The sequence below is a fragment of the Macrosteles quadrilineatus genome, unplaced genomic scaffold (genome assembly GCF_028750875.1).
Source record: "Macrosteles quadrilineatus isolate MER2022 unplaced genomic scaffold, UCM_ALF_1.0 Scaffold_5__1_contigs__length_97177068, whole genome shotgun sequence".
Lineage (NCBI taxonomy): Eukaryota > Metazoa > Arthropoda > Insecta > Hemiptera > Cicadellidae > Macrosteles > Macrosteles quadrilineatus.
The window spans coordinates 46,190,278-46,210,543 of record NW_026542598.1 but is presented as its reverse complement, the minus strand read 5'-3'; the positions used below and the strand labels follow the sequence as shown (position 1 = coordinate 46,210,543).

General features: G+C 32.9%; 1 protein-coding gene across 2 annotated transcripts; it reads right to left on the bottom strand.

The window, feature by feature from the left end:
• Positions 1–201: 201 nt before the first annotated feature.
• LOC128994609 (cleavage and polyadenylation specificity factor subunit 5-like) lies at positions 202–16,981 on the bottom strand. 2 transcript variants are annotated; one of them, XM_054419273.1, is made up of 6 exons: positions 16,709–16,981; positions 8,723–8,923; positions 7,795–7,858; positions 7,273–7,438; positions 1,536–1,650; positions 202–496 (listed from the first exon to the last, which is right to left on the bottom strand). In XM_054419273.1, exons 1-6 carry the CDS (start codon positions 16,867–16,869, stop codon positions 475–477), a joined length of 729 nt encoding a protein of 242 aa, XP_054275248.1. In that variant the 5' UTR covers positions 16,870–16,981; the 3' UTR covers positions 202–474. The 2 variants fall into 2 exon arrangements, with proteins under 2 accessions (XP_054275248.1, XP_054275249.1); XM_054419274.1 differs by lacking the exons at positions 202–496; positions 1,536–1,650 and adding an exon at positions 3,839–6,546.
• Positions 16,982–20,266: the final 3,285 nt, after the last annotated feature.

Sequence of the window (20,266 nt, the reverse complement as noted above, 5' to 3'; positions counted from 1 at the left end):
AGAGGATGCTCATTTTCTATTAATATAATTACAATGTTTTAATATAGTAAACAAATCATTCAAACAATACTCAATTTATCATTCAAATATACAATTGTGGCTGAAATCATACATACGAAAACTGAATTTAATGATAGAAATTAACTTATAAATTATTATAAGAACATCAAGAAAAAGGAAATAAATTACATTACAATAGAGTTGTTACCACACAATCATTAAAAAAGTCTTTAATATTTACCTACTTATTCCTAAATCTATATATACATGTGTCACACTACAAATGACTGAATTGGTTTTTACATACAAGAATTATATAAATAATTCTTTACTCTTAAGAAGAGAAATACTTTTACTGTATCATAATAACCAGATAAAATTAAAAAACAGTGAATAAAAAATAAACACTTTCACAGATAAGTTGATTACTGCTAACTGGAACCACAGTAGTCTTCACAATTTTCACAGAAGTCTTTACATGTAGATGAAATTAAATCTGGAACAACAATCATATAATTACTAGTGCACCTGTTGCTTTAATTCGAGCAATTGCAAAGTATTACAGGCGTTATTTCAAAACAAATAACAGTCATTATTTCAGGTTACTTAAAAGAGTCAAACGTCAACTCAAAGATAATGTAATCAATCACTACACTCCAGTTATTGAAACTGAAAACGAACTCACTCTGTAATTAATATAAATTATTCGTCTGATAAGTAAACAAAATCTTTTATTCATAACAAATACATTGGGATTTTGATGGCCTGTGGGGCAAAGCCCGAGGACTTTTATTACAGGAATTGGTAAAAGGGGGCGTCTACACAAAAAATACTTAATTTTGACACATCGTTTTTAAAAATCTGTATTATATATTAGGATATTAATAGTAATGATTTATGTCACACACTCTTTATGTAAGGTTACATTTCCTAGAAGAATTTGAAGCAAGTCAAAGATGCGTTATTCATTGTTTTATACATAACATTAGTACATTGAATGGGGTCTAGATTTCTTATAACTAATGCAGTTTCTGTTTATAATGTTGAAGACAGCATAATTTCTGCTGGCAAATGCTCAATCTTAGGCCACTATTTATTTTCTTCTTTTAATTTCCTTTTAAATTTTAACTACTGTTGCTTTGGGTCTACTATGGGAGAAATTTTGTCTAAGAATAATTTGGATCCGATATAATTTGACATTTTTTAATGTTTTAACAGTTTTTTTAGACATTTAGACAAACATTAACTTTTTCTGGGTGACTGAAATTGCTGTTTTATTTTAAAAGGACTAGTGATGGACCTTTCTGTAAACAGAATGGTTAATGTTTACTTCACCAAAGCTGTGGCTTTGGGCATGACAACTCTTCAACCTTTTACGTTGTAGGCTACCACACAGAAATAGCCCCCACTTTATGATAATCGTCCACATGGAGGGTAGTAAAATAAAAGGTAGGACAATCGAGACTCTACTGCATCAAAACAATTGATTACTCTGCTCTACACAAAGAGAACATAGACGGAAAACATTGAATTACCTGCACAGAGCTTGTGGAAGGGATGAGATGATGGGTCCGTAACCTTGTGCGTTGTCGTAAAGCTCAAACAGTGGGGCAGCCACAAGCTTGTAGTTTTTGGGAACAGCGAAGAGAGCTACACAAGGACCAAATAACTTGTAAGTAATTCTTCAGCACAAGAGTAGTACTGTATCTACATTAAAAGTTCCTATTTGGATATTAATTGCAAATATAAGTATGTTGACCAATAAAATTTGTAAAAGCAATACTGTACCTGTTTGAATTAATACCCGAGTAAACCTTTGCCTTTAATCAACGTCTTTATGCTTGTGTAAGTTACATACCAGAAGGATGACTGAAATAAAATTATTATCTTCGATAATCAATGTTTAATTGAACATACTAAGTCAAATGTACAAGTATTTACATGGCACATGACAAAACGTTGATACAGTATCTAAATTGATTAACATGGATGAAAATACATCATACAATTAATTCTTAAATTTGAGTGAATTTAGACAGTTTGATGATAAACATAATCCATATTTTTATTTTCAATCACTTTTTACAAAAATGTTTACAAATTGGAAGTTACTATTACAAGGAGAAGTTAACAAAGATTCAATAAGAGATGTTTCTAGATGATCTAGCGGAAATTATAAATTTAAGTGTAATTTTCGTTTTATTACAAAAAATTTTTACAAATTGGAAGTTACTATTACAAAGAAAAGTTTACGAAGATGCAATTAGTTATGATTCTAGATGACCTAGTGTAAACTATAAATTTTAAGTGTAATTTTTGTTTTATTTTAACATGATTTAAAAATTTATAGTTTCATTACTATCATATAATAAATAAAGTAAAAAAAAACAAACTAACTAACAATGGACATCAGAATAGCGCTATTTTGTTCAAGAAGACATTTTGTCCAGTTTTCCAGTTTACAAAAAACTTAAGGAGAAATGTACAGAAATACATTCTGTTTGTTGTTGTTTAAAAAATACAGTCAAAGATAAGCTTTTGCCAATCACAAACTGAGACACTGATGGTTAAGATAAAAGTACAGTAATAGATTAACACGTGATAAAGTAAAAACTGACAAAATTATAATACAGACAGTAGAATCTATTAGATTTCTATTATGATTTTCTCATACATTAAATCACATACATTCTCACAGGTATTTATTATTTTTTTTATGAGGAAACCAATATTCTAAGTAAATTTTTAATTTGCGTAAAACATGACTGTTGACTTAGGATGTATCTGGAAATATTATGGTAAAATAAATATGATTGTTACATTTACTTAAGCCCTAGCATTCAATGTCAAATCGAATTGATCTACAGTTAACAAAAAATAAATGCCAAGAATAATACTCTTTCACTTAGTGAAGACAACATTAATCTCAACCTTAGACTGACAACCTAACCTGGCAGAAGATTTACAGAGACTAGAACCATAATTAACAACCATTAGTTTGTTAGACAAGGTCAACTTAATGACCTTCATTTTTAATCCTGAGAAAATTCCACCCCACAACAGAAGCAAAACTTGACATTTGGCTTTGACACGTAAGGTTTGACTGTATTGCTATGGATTTAAAGCTACCTTGATCGTAAAGCTCCCTTAAAAATTGAAATTTATACAGGGTCAACACTTAAAACTTGAAAATTAAATTTACGATTCGCTCATAGGTTTTCACTGTCATATTTGCATATTGTGTGGTGACAAATGATAAGGGTCAATGTCTTAGACCGGGGGGAGGGGGGAATTGCACAGTGGAATAGCAGACCTCTCCGGATATTCAAGTAATCACAAAAGCCACTTAATGATTGTGCGACTATGTCATCGCCATCGTGAGATTTCTTTGCCAAGATTGCCGGAGATGATCATAGTTTCATTGTGCAAATCTTAAGACACAAAGAATCGAGAATCAGATTTCTTCAACTGTCACTTTTTAAGTTTTGAAATCAGCCTACTATTATTATCAAAGTTTGTCCGTGAAATTCCCGGCTTATTCCAAGTTTGTGCACGATTGATTGGGAACCCTGCATGTGAAAAAATGTAACTTTCCTCAAAGATTTTCTCATTAATCCACTCTCAAACTAAACTAAGAAAAAGTGCCAGCATCATGATGTTTATTATATTTGCCCCCCCCCCCCCACTGAAATTTTCTCCGGCCAGCTAATTAAACTATATCCCTTTCCAATATAATTCTTTCTACAAAAATTGTATTTCACATTAAATGAATTATTAAATATTATTTTTGTGTTTGAAATGATGTTACATTTATAGAAAAGCAGATATTAACATTATATATCCATTCAGGTTGTGACAATAAGAAAAAGAAAATAGGTACACAACAGCACAGACTATTGTTATAACAGCAGCCTATGTTTCAAATAAACCAAAGACTACAGCTGTTGGGGCTCATTTAAATAACGCTAGCGCTTCTTGCTTTAGACGGAAACAATATTTATTGTAATGTTGCTTTAATTCTGTCATTGTTTACACACCACATTATAATGCGTTCTAACCGACAACCCTGGTATAAAAATTCTTATAAATACTCAAATGACGGTATAAGCTAGAAATATAATTATTTTCTAACAAAAATATTAGTAAATTAGGTAAACTGTATAAAAGATATTTTGCTGTGTCCTCAGTTTGAATATACAATGAGTGTCGATACAACTGATACTATGAACTACAACACATTAATCACTGTAAAGACGGAAAATATCCATGCAAATAGTGCCTGTTATATTTAATACATAAAAAAATTATGATAACATTTTGTGTAGACACACCATCATATAGGCACAAGGGGGAAAACAAATAATAAGGACAATAGAGAAATGGAACAAATTTAACAGAAAAACTAGGATTTGCAAAAATTCATAAATAACTGATATCAGTATGCAGGAGGTTGTTGAAAGCGAACATTGATACAAATATAGAAATCTGCTTATATAATAGGGTTGTGCGAGAAGGAGTTGGTTAGGCAGAATCGGTGGTTCAACCCACGAGGAACTGTTTAGCTGGCCACATATAGCATTCAAGAAAACATTGATTACAATAACATTTGGTTTAAAATTAATCCATGGGTTTTTAAAAGACAAATTGATTTTGTAAAAATTCTACCAAGGAACATTTAACAACTCGGGTTTATCTGTATAACAAACTAACTAATATGGTGCTTGATTTAACATTGAGATGTAACCTTTCTATCTACCACTTTAACTTAAAACCTCTTTCAACAGTTTATATTACTTTTGAGTTCGTTCTTGTAAAAAAAAAATACTGTAAAACCCCTTTCGAGCGCACAATTTTAGACAATAACTACTGATAGAAAATGCAAATCAATTGAAAAACAACTAAGCAGTGGCAACTGTCCACCGAGGCGTGAGTTGGCCCAACTTGGCCAATGATATTGTAAAGAGTAGCATGACGACACAGATCTTATAACTTGATTAAAATAATGTAAAAACTACTAACTTATTGTAGATCTCTTTGAACTGAAATAACCTTAAACAACCTCGCCCCCCCCTCTTCTTTTTAGGTAAATCGGGTTTAATTTATGAGTATATTTTGGTTGAGAGCTTTGTTACTTACATCCAGGATCATTTCTATTTAAAGACCACGATCAAGGGAAGGCGGGTCAAGTTTCAAGTCATAAGTTAACTAAACATTCTCGGGACAAAACCAATCGCCTAGTGATCATTAAATTAAAACAATCTCGCTCATCCCTATTATATAGGCCTACACACAGTATTCCAATGCATTATTATATTGCGTAAATGTATACACAAACAACAAATAAGCTACTGACAAAAAACTTTAAAACTGCAGAAACAATTGATCTCCTGAAGTCTTCCGCAAAGTAAGATGCCAATAATAACAAATCTTCATCAGTAACCGAACCAAGTATATGTGCATCACCTTACTCATTTACTATTTGGAAATGAAGCTTAAACATTTGGAAAATAATAAAAATACAAAGTACATTATTTTAACAACATTGTACATTAGAAACATGGAAGTATTTTAATTGGAAATCCAGACTTAAAGTGTAGCCAAAATCATTTAATGTGTTAACATTAACAATGCATGTAACACAGCTTTTAACTATTACAAGGCACAAGGCTAAAACTACTGTCATGGATGTAAACTTGATAAACTTTTAAAGCCTAATTTTTAACATAATAACATTTTCCCTAATTAAAAATTCTTTGACTGATACATCTGATTAGAATAAGAACAAATTAATTTTTAACATTTTATGATATTAGCATGTGTTCTTCTGTATTTAATTAACATTTTGCAACGATACACATTCTTCTGCTCAAGTCCTTCAGTACAAAAGTGTTATAGTTACATATGATTAAACAATACATTTTAAACAAAACAAAAAAACATAAATCGACCTCAAAACCTAGTTGACAAAACAAATTTCCTATAATTATAAAGTACTCAATCTTCACACAGTATTTACATAGATTATGAAGTTTATAGCTTTCTGAAATATCAATCTTGTACTGTACAGAGTTGTTACTGTAGGTGGAATTAATCGTGTTGGAATAACATTTTAGACAGGATATAGTAGTCAAAATCCTAAAATCATGTTAAACAATCCTGAGGGTTACAGTAGGCCTACTTTGAAAACATATTATGTACATTCACGGGAACGATTTATAGTTCTTGTCAAGAGAAATAATAATCTTAAAAAATAAACTCTTGTAAACTTCATAAATAAATACATTAGTAATCCCTGCTAAGCTTCAAATTGGTATGGAAATGATTAAATCCAAACCAATGCAGGAGATAAAATATGGTCTAGACCAAAAAAACAGGCCAAATGACCATAATTAAAGATGCATGGGGTTTCATACCCTTAGCAACATTTGGCTTTTCAACCGCAAGGGATGCACATATGCTTGGCTTGGTTATAATACAATAAATTTGATGATGAGCTTGGAAAATGATGCTCAGAACTTTGCTGCGTCAGTTGGTCATCAGGATAAACTGTGAAATAGAGAACAATGTGAATATGGTTTAGATTAATCCGAACCCTGAAAATATTTAAATTAGTGAAATCCATCAATACGAAGAAGCATAAGATCAGTATCGTGTTCCTCACTTATCTATCTAATCTGCAAACATTAAAACTCCTTACTGTATGAGTTTTCTTCTTCTTGCTGTCTCAAAACGCCAAAAATAAGTTTATCTTCAGTTAAAGTTACGTGTATTTTCTGTATTTTTTATTTGATTTTAACCGAACTATTGTAATTTGGATAGCCTACAAAGTGTTTGCAAATAACTCCAAACTAAAAAAACCTTACCTATCACAGCAAACATGCAGCCTAACCAGATTTCAAGAAATTCATATTTAGATACACGTCCGTTTTTGCTAACGTCTAGGTATTTTCATACTTAAGATAATTTATTTACAAACACTCTGTAATGTACTGTACGAGAAAGAGATTACTCATATAAAATCAAGGCTGTACTTTTCTGAAGTAGTTTTTACTTGGCTTTTCATTACAATGTGTCACTTCGGAGGACATGCATGATGGAAGTTTCTATACCTGATACCAACATACGTAAAGCCTAATAAAAAAATATGAAGACTGAATTTATAAGTTGACTTATCACGATTGATTAACTCGACACTGTATAGGCACGTTATTGGTTGACTAATTAACTTACAATACAGTACCTGAACTTTCTTGTACATTCTACATAACCTACCTTTCTCCGCAAGCTGCACTAGGAACAGACGTTTGTGCTCCTTAGGCTTGGTGATATGTGGAGGGACGTAAGGGTACTGCGGAGGTTCAAAGTTTGGTCTCCACCAGTTGCCTATCGTGTCCTCCACAGTCCAATCTTGTTTCACACCATCTTGCCTTCCCAAAGTCTACAACAAAGAAGACATATTTTGATTACGAGTAAATAACAACATCAAAAAACATGTTCATGTTGCTGAGTGTTATTTTGCTAGGAGGGAGTTTACATTATGCCAATGAAATCAGCAGAGATTCGTTGATAGACAGCTTTTACATTATGAGGTGATCAAACAACATGATGCTTAAAAAAAGCAAAGATACACAATAAAACATAATAGATGAAGCAAGAAATAAAGCTTTGATTTTTTTTTTAGTTTGTAACACCTATTATTTTATTAAATAGGCTTATCCAAACATTACCACTTTTGTCCAACTATTTAGATAGGACTTATTACACAGAGTGAAAACATAAATTTACAAACTTTACCTCTGTTAGAAGTCTCTTTAAACCTTCAACTTCATCTTCTCCAGGGTTAAGTTCACCTCCAGGGCTGTAAAAACAAAAAAAAGACGTTAAATTAATGGCAATATATTGGTCAACATCTATTTTAATATACTTACTATTTTTTTTCTTTAGGAAAAAAATTTTCTGTTAAAATTTAAATTATTGCTTGGTTGTCTCACTCTATGTTTACATAAAGATTGACATTCATAAGATTTTGATTTCTTTGATAAAATATTTATTCTTTGGTAAGACTTTGATTGATAACTGTTAACAAAAAGTGATAAAAAAAGACCAGACAGAAGTATAAAAACATACCACAAAAAAGAAAACTGAGTTATAGATAAAAGTTTAACAACTCATGATAGCTTCGAGTTGAATTTTAATGAATCTTTTTGCAGTATATGTACAATGAATTTACTGTCAATTTGATAACAGGGTTGGCATTATCAAATTAATTCCAAATTTTTACAGAAAACAATTAATTCAGTGTCTACAGTTAGGATCAATTACACTCCTAGGCTAGTTAATTAGTAACATAGTGGTCGTCTCTTGACATTGACAATAAGTAGGCTTAATTCTTGCTATTACATTAAAATCGTGATGATTTCCTGCGATTGCGGCAACCTCATGTTAGTTCCACGCTATTGTGAAGGAGTAGAGAACGAACTGAACGTCTATATAACAGATGGAGGCTCTGCTATAGGCTATCACCTATAATTACAATTAAATAATGCCTCCTCAACTAACACCGCACCGTAATCCAGCCAAAGAACCATTCTGCCAAGAAACCTATACCGGTAGGTACCCTGTTGGCACCAAGTAATGACTACTGACACATGACTATACTACGGAGAAAAAATGGAGAAAAGCTTGTCAAACTAATCGCAAGGAGTTTGCAGGATTAACTTACAGTTTAAAGAATGTCGTCCCCAACTGCAGAAGCAAGACATGTGGTAGACCATGTTCATGGACCAGAAGAACACCTTCTACACTTCGTCTCATGCCAATCTTCTCAAACTCTTCTCGCATCCTTTGGAAACGAGCGGGGACGGATGGATCTTTCTCAAATAATGGTTCCTTGGTTCCAAATGTGTAATTTGTTAGTGGATACCTAAAAAAAACCCTTGTATAAAACCAAGATTGGTACCTGTATAGTTTTTCCCTAGGACACTAGGAACGAGTCTAGGATTGTAGGTATTTCACATTTACTTTAGGCTAGACCTATGGGTTGCGCAATATCACTTGGATAAAATCTAATGGTGATTTGGCGGGATTTGAACCCGGGACCTCAGAGACCAAAGTCCCGTGCTCAACCACTAGATCAGCTCGCTCCCCAAAAATAGTTTAGTGTAGCCTATTAGGAAATACAAATCCGGTATTAGGCAGTTTCAAAGTACTAGTGGCTTGTAGGGACATAGGTCCCTAAAAAGTTTAAATGTACAACAACTTTTTGCAATACCGGTATTTAAACAAACTCAGAATAACATTATTTATGTGTCAGAATAGGCATCCCTACACCATATCTTTTGTGTAATAACCAGTTTGTTGTTCTTCTTTGTTTGCTTTTGTTGATGTCATTTTCAATAAATAATTTGAATCACTCCAGTGGTTTAACATGAAAAGGCAGCAAACATATCATTGTTTGTGAATAAATACTGGTTTACTAAGGTAGCTTTGGTCTTGTGGTTAATGAGGATAAATAAAAGCTTCCCTGTTTGGAATTTTAAAAATTCATTAATTACAGTACTTATAATGAATAGAATATATATCCAGCAGCCTACATACCAAAACATCTTGAATCCCTGGTGATTTTATAAAAGTATGATCGAATATGATTACTCTACGTTGTATATTCACTGCACTAAAAAAATTTACTTACGAAGGAATGCAAATACACCATTTTAGAACCAATAACATTTATAGGTTATTTTAGTTGTATATACAGGGAGCGGCAGAAATATCTGACGGTTTTCAAGCGAGTACAGTCCGGCAGCCGAGTGGAGGGGGGTGGTGGGGAGCGGCTCATTCTCAAGGCCAAGTGTGACCATTTTAGTCGCCATGGAGCAGTGGACCAGTATACATCGCGCGTTTGCCGTTGAGGCGTTTTTTAAAAATGGCGATTCTGTTGTTGGTACGCAACGTAAGTTTCGGAGGCATTTTAATGTGGCTCGTGGGGAACCTATCCCATCCCGAAACACCATCAAATTGTGGGTGGATACCTTTAGATCACAGGAACAACTGCAAAACGTAGGCCTACCAAGGCCAGTGAGGACGCCTGAGAACGTGGAGCGAGTGCGACAAGCTGTGCTAACGAGCCCGCATCGCCCGGAGCGTAGACAAGCTGCTGCTCTTGGCATGTCTGATCGCTATATTCGACGAATTTTGCACTCAGGCCTTCACTTTCACCCGACAGCGATCAGACATGCCAAAAGCAGCAGCTTGTCTACGCTCCGGGCGATGCGGGCTCGTTAGCACAGCTTGTCGCCCTCGCTCCACGTTCTCAGGCGTCCTCACTGGCCTTGGACGGCCTGTAGGCCTACGTTTTGCAGTTGATCCTGTGATCTAAAGGTATCCACCCACAATTTGATGGTGTTTCGGGATGGGATAGGTTCCCCACGAGCCACATTAAAATGCCTCCGAAACTTACGTTGCGTACCAACAACAGAATCGCCATTTTTAAAAAACGCCTCAACGGCAAACGCGCGATGTATACTGGTCCACTGCTCCATGGCGACTAAAATTGTCACACTTGGCCTTGAGAATGAGCCGCTCCCCACCACCTATGTCGTTTATTCCTTTAACACGACAATAACGTAAAAGCATGAAAAATGAAACTTGAGTATATGATTTAAATATAAACAAAGAATGCAGACGTTTTTCCGACTAATCTTCAATATTTCAGTTTTATTATAGTATACATTTCATAGTTGACTGGCTAAAAGTAAACCAAATGCATGTATTGATCACTGTTTTCAAATCTGTGGCACAGCTGTTTTAATTTCAAAAGATGTAAACAAATTAAACCCCATGTTGTTTTAATGGGAAAAGTTTTATTCTGTTGCGAATTTATGGTAAAAAAATAAGAAAAATGAATAGTTTTCCCTCAAAATTCATGTCAAGACCTTTAAAATAAGACCCCTCCCATCCTTCTACGGCCATCCAGTCACTCAGAATTTCTTTACAAAAATTTGACTTGCGGAATTATATATATAGATATACATTTCATAGTTGACTGGCTAAAAGTAAACCAAATGTGTGTATTGATCACTGTTTTCAAATCTGTGGCACAGCTGTTTTAATTTCAAAAGATGTAAACAAATTAAACCCCATGTTGTTTTAATGGGAAAAGTTTTATTCTGTTGCGAATTTATGGTAAAAAAATAAGAAAAATGAATAGTTTTCCCTCAAAATTCATGTCAAGACCTTTAAAATAAGACCCCTCCCATCCTTCTACGGCCATCCAGTCACTCACAATTTCTTTAAAAAAATTTGACTTACGGAATTATCCTATATAGTTTTGGTATTGGTTGAAAAAAAACACAATTTTTGGTAAGTTACCTAATATTTTATTATTATTGACTTCAAACGCTGAAAATTAATTCAGGAAATATTAGCAATCATTTTAATAAGAACAAATGAGGCTTACTACATAGGTACCTATAAAAATATTTTACAGATTAATTCATAACCTGACCTTAAGGTAAATTGCCAAATACCTTGACTCACCCAAATACTGTGAATGTATTTTCTCGCCAATAACAAAAAATATTGTTGGTCAAAGACGTTTAATCTTTATATAAGAAGTAAATTCAACTTTTGGAGTTTATTTTAAATGTCTTTGATGGCTGCTGGTGCCATGTCGTCTGGTTCATTTATCAGTTTGAATGTTGACGTTTCTTGAAACAGTTGTTTTCCTTAAGGTTCTTAGTGATTCAAACAAGGAAAGAGGTGAGTGGAATAAGCTTTGGTTTAGTATATTTTTATATTACATTAATTATCTATAATATTAAAACGTAACAGGGTTTTTTTATTTCACGATTCTGAATCAACCACTCGACGGATTTTAATGATTTTTGTGTTGGAAAAAAGATAATTTTTAAATTTAAATTCATTGTTAAGCCCCTGAGCTGTAGATATTATTGTAAGACTAGATTACTTATGTCAATAGCTCATTGAATCGTGAATTTCACTTCATGTTTCAGTACATGTTTCGACACATTGTCATCATCAGCTGAGTACTAACTAGTGAAGTTTTTATTCACCATATGGCTTCGTCATTGTTCAATTAAATAAACACGTAACACGTATTCATTTTTGCATTTGGCGTTTTGTAATTCAGCAAGTTTTTTGTTTTATTCTTCGTGTTGATAAACAAATAGTCCGTCTGTCCCACCTGTCCCCGACCCGCGGCGTGACCGTGTGTTTTGTTCGAACAGGCCTGCATGTCTTAATGACGAAGCCATATGGTGAATAAAAACTTCACTAGTTAGTACTCAGCTGATGATGACAATGTGTCGAAACATGTAGGTACTGAAACATTAAGTGAAATTCACGATTATATTTAGTTGTCAATTCATTATTGGAAACTTCGTACTTCTTTATTTGTTTTTGCAGTCTGCTGTTTTCCACAATATATTTACGGTTAGAGTCCTGTAAACGTTCATAGTCGTTGTGGAGCTTGTCATAGCTTTCTTGAATTAACTTAGTAGCACAACAGGATTCCCGAGCTTTGGTTAAGCTCTTGTTTGGATCCAGTATTTTAGTTTCCAAAGCAGCTTTTTCAGTAACAAGGTCGTCTTGAAATTTTAGAGCATTTTCAATCTCAACACGGTGAGAGCACCTTTCCCTTGACAGTTTGGAGTCAGCCAAATCGAGATCCTCTTTTATGTTGCCCAACTGTCCCTCCAGATCATCCAACTTGCCACATATGGTATCAAATTTCGTCACAATTTGAGCTGCACTGTTAACTAGATCATGGCTTTCATCAGGGAAGCAATTTACCATCTTAGATAAATGGAAACAAAAACTTGATATCAGAATCTCATTATCATCCTTTAAATTGGTTTTTTCAAATAAAAGTTCCTCAAAATGCTCCATTCTTTAATGATAACTAATAACTAAGATGATTGACTGTTTGTATATTCTTGTAATAATATTAATAACATAAATAAAATAAATCTCTTGGTGTTTTTTTTTTTTATAAAATTTAAAATTTTGTTCAATATTTACATTTTATATTTTTAGAGAAAGATTAAATTTGCTGAATGTAAACAACAATCAGTTTGAATGACAGAAAGGCAACAATGGTTGTGAGTGGTTAAAGATCTGCCACAAAGTCCAGATGAAGTTGACCCTCCTTATCTTATCTGATAAGAGACCACATCCTATCTTGTCCCTTGCTGATTTTTCAGGTAAATTTATACATTAATCTCACCTTTTGGGTTTAACACTTCGTCCTTTCGAAATAATAATCACCTGCATTTATTTGACACTTTAAATATAAACGATTATTGATAAAAAAAATTCTTAAAAGATCACTATTTACTATTAAAAATCTTAAAAAACCAAGGAGCACATCTAGCACTTGACTTATACATGAGGGACTTCCCCCTCTTCCCTGTAAACCTGAACAAACAAATACAACCTGAAACCATCATTTTGTTGAGAAAGTTGTACACATTATATTGGTGAGAAACATTTGTTCCAAAAGTCGTAACTTTATTTATTATAAGGCAAATTCAAGAGAACCGTCCTTAAAGTCACGGTATTTGGGCAGTTTACCTTAACTGTTGGGTATTTGTTATGTTTACCTTATGAAAATGAATCCTTAGAAATTCATCTTTCTAATGATAGGTATAATATTCGTTGCAGTTTAAAACTGTTTTCATATTTTAATATTAAGTCCTGGACCATGTCGTTCTGGTCCATAGGCTAAATGGACCATGCCACTGAGAACTTAATATTTTGTGGTCCAAAAACACCCAATGCCAGATATAGGGTTAAGATAAAGAGACAACTTTATAAGTTAGCTTAAATGGTTTTATTTAACTTACATCGAAGGCCTACTGAAAGTGAAATTAAAGTCAAGGCAATATATATAAGCCAATCGAACCAATCACCATCATCGATATACTTAGGTCCAAGCTAGGCTATATTTAACTTATGCCTAGGCCTATAACTTAACGCAGGTTCTCTGTGAAACTGTAAGTTAGGCTACTCATTGTCTAAACATAACTTAGATAGATCAAAAGAAAGTAGGTAAACAAAAGAAACGTCTTATAAGTTAACACTTAAAACACATATTTACTTAAATCTTATTCCATTAGAAAGATGAGATTCTGAGGATTCATTTTCATGCATAAAACATTATTGAGTGAGTATTATGTAGCGATAAACGGTAGTTTGAAAAACTAGAGAGTTCAAAATAGATTTTGGCGGTGGAAGGTTTTGGTCACCTGACTACAAAAACAGCTGTTTTTGGTGATTGTCAATTAAATTGTATACAATATTAGTACATATTCTGAAACTACAATAAATACCCTACAATTCCCTGTGAATCTATAAGGTTGATTGTAAAAATTTTATTTCTTTTTAAAAATGTCATAAATATTATGTTTTTGTAAAAAAATCTTCAAAATTTTACATTCCGACGTAAATTTCTCCAACATTTTAGAATTTAACTAAATATAACTATATATTTTCAGAAAGATCTTTTTATTACCTATTGTACAGTATCATTTCATTTTTTGTTGATGAAAATTCTATTATTTCCTACGTGACAAAAAGAAATTTGGTAGTTTTTCAAAAAAGAAAATATGTAGGCCTATGAAGAATTTATTTTTTTCTTAATTTTATTTTTATGAGTATTTAAAAAACATTGATATTTCTACGTAGGGAATCATATTTCACACAAACTTTACATTTAGATAAAATGTGTAAAAAAATTATTTTTTGGTTTTCTTGTGGGTCGCTTTTGAAATTTCTAATTTGCATAATCCAAAAATTTGCAAACCTTTTGCTACTACGCCTAAACGCATTGCTAGGAAAAGAATATTTTTATATTATTATATTCTAAATTCATCACTGAAATATATATATGTGTGTACTTATATTCACAAATAGGCCTAAATGTTCCGTGGCAAAATATATGATACCACTACAAAAGCGCCAAAATATACCCGCCACTTGGGAATAAAATGACCGCCAGATCTAGGGTTAACTTTACCTAACTAACCAAATGATATATCGAATTAAACAATTGATTAATCAATATATGAGTACAGTTTCTTAACTGGGCTACGCTAATACTGATTGAAACTATCGAGTTGAAAATATTGATTAATAATCGATATTAGGCTATTATAAAATCAAACTAGCCTATCATAACCTGACCTAATCAACCAAACTTGCTGATGGTGAAAAAATCGCATGAAATTTTACCAATCGAATCAATAGTTTCAATCAATATTAGTGTAGCCCAGTTAACCCTCCCAGTGTTACTTGACGAAAATTCGGCAAGCACCACACTTTGTATAGTGTTACTTGCCGATTTTTCGACAAGCAGACATCGTTTACGGCGAAGGCTCTATAACTGACTGAATCGGATTGAACTGGATCGAGTTAGGTATCGTTCTTTCCGTTACATTCTAAGCTGTCTCCAGATGTCTGTCTCTAAGCGCTATTCATTTTAGTTCTGAAAATATTGTAGCAGACAGCTGACGTGCGTGTATTTGTAAACAGCTAGGTTCCCCCGGACCGATGACTGATGTGTTTTATTACGTTTATCATTGTTTTAGTGTTAAAAATCAAAAGTAGTGATATACGTGGTGCATTATAAGAAGATTTAAGTGGTTTTGAAGTGCTGGTTGATGATCCTGAAGAAGTAGGTAGTGATATTGATGTAAATTATCAGCCAGATTCCTAGCTATGGTTAGGCTATGCATTCTTATATATTCTTATATTCTTAATATATTTGTAATCCTCATAAAATTTAGAACAAAGTGGCTATTTTCAAATATTTATAGGCCTATAATTTATACAATTTCATTAGGCGCGAACTTATTTTTTTTTTGAAAATTTTCGAAATTATATTTTTTTTACCTAAAAAATTTTTTTTTTGAAAAATTTTCCTTATGTTTTATATATATAATATTGAAGCCCATGATTTTCCAAACAAAATGGTATATAGAACATTAGAATTAACATTGTTTTAAGCTTCTCAGATCCGTTTTAATAAAACCTTGCAAATGCGCCAAAAATAGGTGGACATTAAGGCCTAAACTATGGACACTTGGAGGGTTAAGAAACTGTACCCCAATATATCGATCGATATTTTCATTCGAATGAGTGTAGGACCTAAAGTAAAATGCGGCAATTTTACGGTAAGTGTAATATAGGCCTAAGAATTTTACGGTAGGTGTTGTATAGGCCTAAGACGTTTCTTTTATTTACTTTACATAAATTTAATAACACGTACAATGCTGATCAAGAAGTTATTTAGATCAAGAGGCCCCTTGTGACGTAGTTCCAATGTTATCAGCTGACTTATAATGTCATAAACATTTATTGTATAAACGGCCCATCACGGTTATCTAATCTACCCCTATGTATCGACTTGGGACTTATATTTACGGGTTTAAATATTTTAGGTTTTATTTAATTTTAACGTTTGTAAAGTGAAAGATTTTTGAGGTATTTAGCTTAATACCAAGTTAAATACACAACTGAACAAACTACTTAAGCTAGGACTAGGCTGTGACAAACATAGACTAGGCTAGGCCACGAACTAAAAAATAGCCTAGCCTAATATCAGAAACTTTAAATAAAGGTCAGGACCTAATTTGACTATAAATAACATGGCATATAAGCTGACGGTTAAATGTGTAAGCATACTTACAAATTGATGGGTCTGTTTATTGTTAAGACCGGTGAGGGAAACTTTGCATCGTTGAATTGAGTCGGAGTCTGAGCTGCAGGTCCTCCACCACCACGGCGAGGCCAGCCGTGACCACCAGCAGGCCCGGATAAATTAGAAGGTTTAATTTGAGTAGAGGTCATAATAATTTGATGGAATACTTGAATTAATAGTTACAACTTTAGGTTTAACAAACAAAATATAATTCTACCCGATGCGTCTTCGACTACAACACTCAACACGATTTCAAAATGGCAGCCGGCAAAGGTAAAGCAATTAAGCAAACAAAAGCAACAAAGTAACAAAGCAAAGCAACTAAGCAAGCCAAGCAGCAAGCACTGAGCATTGAGCATTGATTGAGCGTGCTATACACTTCTCTGTATAGGTGTATAGTCAATGATTTTATTCTCATTCGGACATTCGGACCATTTCGGATATTCGGATGGTAGTTTTGCTCCAAATCGTCTTTCGTTCTCTTTGTTCTATGTTCTTTCTTAATAAAAATAGTGACCAGTACTGACCAGGGTTGTTATTATTGTTTGAAATATATCGTACACTGTTAACAGTATCATGACAGTATTTTGTAAAATTTACATTTAATAAACTATTTTCTACTCAATGATGTAATTTTTAAAATTAATTATATTTTTACTTTTACAAAAAATGTGTCATTTTTTATGTTAGCCTCCGCATTACGTTGAATATATAAATTGGTTTAAATACCTGCTTCCATGTAATCCAAGTTGCAAGGTCACGCAACTAGTTTCAACTACATGAAGAAGTCATCATCAGGCGTTCAGTGGATGTCTAAATAAGTCAATGAGTCATTTATTTAACCAAAATAACATATACATACATTGTAAACTTAACACACACTTTTTAAAAAAGTTCTATATTTCGGCATTAGCCTTCTTCAGGAACAAACAATAAACAATAACAAATAGAAGTGTTTACCACAAAACGTCCAGTTAACTCCAAACCTAGTGCCAACTTTATTATAAACTTAATTCATTTTGTTTTAACCATGAACAATTTTAAATTCCTTGATCAAAATTACCTTCAAGTGAAAGGGACAGCTATGGGCACACGTATGGCACCTTCTTTTGCAAATTTATTTGTTGGGCATGTTGAAGAACTTTTTTCTAAATTCACAAATGTTGAAACCTTCAATTTGGTATAGGTTTATTGATGACATTTTCATGGTTTGGGAATATGGACTAGAAAACCTGCAAACTTTCCTTGAAAATCTAAATCAATTCTCACTCAATCCTTAAATTTACCTGGAACTTCTCAGAAGATATTGTTACTTTTTTGGATGTTGAAGTTTTTTTTTTAGAGATGGTATGTTAAAATCCAAAATCCATGTAAAAGATACGAATACAATGGATTACTTAGCTTACTCAAGCTGTCATCCTGTAGGTACATATTAAAAAATCCATACCAAAAAGCCTATCAATACGTGCAAAAAACCTTTGTTCTGAAAATCGTGATTACCAAAATTATATTGAAAAACTCAGCAATGATCACTTAACAGAAGAGGTTATCCTAAAAATTTAATAGACAGTCGAATAAAAAGTTCAAAAAATCCTAACACAGATAATTTTAAAAATGATCCAAAATTCATCACCCAATATTTTCCTGGCCTTTACAAAGTTAATAATGTTTTAAGAGTGGCACATAATATTCTTTCAAATTCACCTCTGACCCATAATTTGTTTTCCAAACCCCCAAGACTAATATACAAAAAAGCTCCTAACTTGAAAGACATTCTTTCAAAACCCAAACTACCTCCCACTTCCCAACCATCAGCAAAACCTTCGGGCTGTAATCAAATGCAACAAACCACGATGTGCCACTTGCAAATTAATCATCCAATCAAAAACTTTCACAAGCAGGCAAACTAAAAGATGTTATAACATAAATAGTAACATCACCAGTGAGTCTACTAATGTAATTTACCAAATGTCCTGCAAAAATTGTCCTAAAGACTACATTGGCAAAACCACAAATGTTCTTAGAGTTCGTATGAATGGCCACAGATATGATGTAAACCATCCTGATAAACAAAAACCTGTGGCTATTCATGCAAGAGAGCATTCTCAAAATTTTCAACAATGTTATTCATTAAAATGAGTAAGAAAATTGGCAAAAGACGCACCAGACTTAAAATTAAGACAGCTTGAGCAATTATTATTCTAGAGGTTAAATACCTTATAATCCTTGCCACTGTAATCCCCTGTCGTCTGGATGGCGACCGATTTCGACACTCATGGTGTCATTGTCAAGCCGTAAAGACGTGTTGTCACTCCTAGGAGGTCGTCAAGTCTTGAAAATATATACACGAGACACGCACAAACATATTTACAAATAAATAATATAGTATGGCCATACAAGAACAGCTTGAGCAAGCTCATTAATTAATACTTAAATCTAAAACACCTTCCGGTCTAAATTTGAGATAGTATATAAAACATATTTTCTTTCTTTCTTTCTATCAACATTTTCTTTTTTACTTCTTCATAAATTATATGTATTTTGGATTTTTGCTAAAACCATCTGATTCAGAGTGGTAAACGCTTCTATTTTTTATTGTTTGTTTGTTCCTGAAGAAGGCTAATGCCGAAATATAGAACTTGTTTAAAAAGTGTGTGTTAAGTTTATTTTGGAAAATGATTTAGCCGTTTGGCAATATTATGATGAAACAATATACATGCATTGGCCATGTCATTTAACAAAACATACAGTTTCTTGACTTCAATAAGAAATAATAACTTTTTTTTAACTTACTAAGGATACCTATGATCAAACAAGTTTGATGGTTTTTTAGCCGTCAGCCAGGAACTTACGGACGCTGTAATAAGCTTTTTTTTAAGAAAAGATTTTAGGGTTTTTTTAAATCGCTTTACCTTTACCTTTACCTAGATCCTCTTCACCACAGTCATTGAGACCAGGGAATCGTAATTCTTCTTTTGTTTGTGTATATGTGTTGTGTATGTGAGCAGTTTAATAGTTTAGTCTATTGTAGATGCTGTGATCTACGTAAAATTCATTTAGGTCGTAGTATGGTTTGTTTGGCAAATATTGCTTTAGTTTTTTCAAGAAAGTTTTGTCATTGTGGATTAGTTTTAAATTCTCTGGTAACATATTTAATAACTTTGATCCTATTATTTGAGGATTTTTACTAGTTTTGGCAAGTCTGTGCTGCTGAACATTATAGTTAACTTTCGAGTTTCTCAGATTATAAGTTTGTGGCAATCATTTCTGACTTTTGGGGGGTTGAGTTTCAAAAATTTAAAGGTTTCCAGGATGTAGAGGGATGGTATGGTAAGGATTTCATTGGATATGAAGAATGGTTTGCAATGTTCATCATATTGAAGCTGTTCTATTGTTCTTATGACCCTCTATTGTATTGTAAGCAGTTTTTGTATGAGATAGTCTACAGCAGAACCTCATATGATGCCGAATCTTAAATGGCTTTCAAATAATGCAAAATATGCAATTTTTGCAGTTTTTTGTCTGTTATATCGCATATTCTTCTTA

Excerpts from the sequence above, each read along its gene's own strand:
- LOC128994609 (XM_054419273.1), bottom strand. The coding sequence starts at position 16,869 with ATGACCTCTACTCAAATTAAACCTTCTAATTTATCCGGGCCTGCTGGT. Across the intron at positions 7,859-8,722 it reads GGGACGACATTCTTTAAACT|CCCTGGAGGTGAACTTAACC; the intron begins GTAAGTTAATCC and ends TTGTTTTTACAG. Across the intron at positions 497-1,535 it reads CTTCCACAAGCTCTGTGCAG|ATTTAATTTCATCTACATGT; the intron begins GTAATTCAATGT and ends TTGTTGTTCCAG.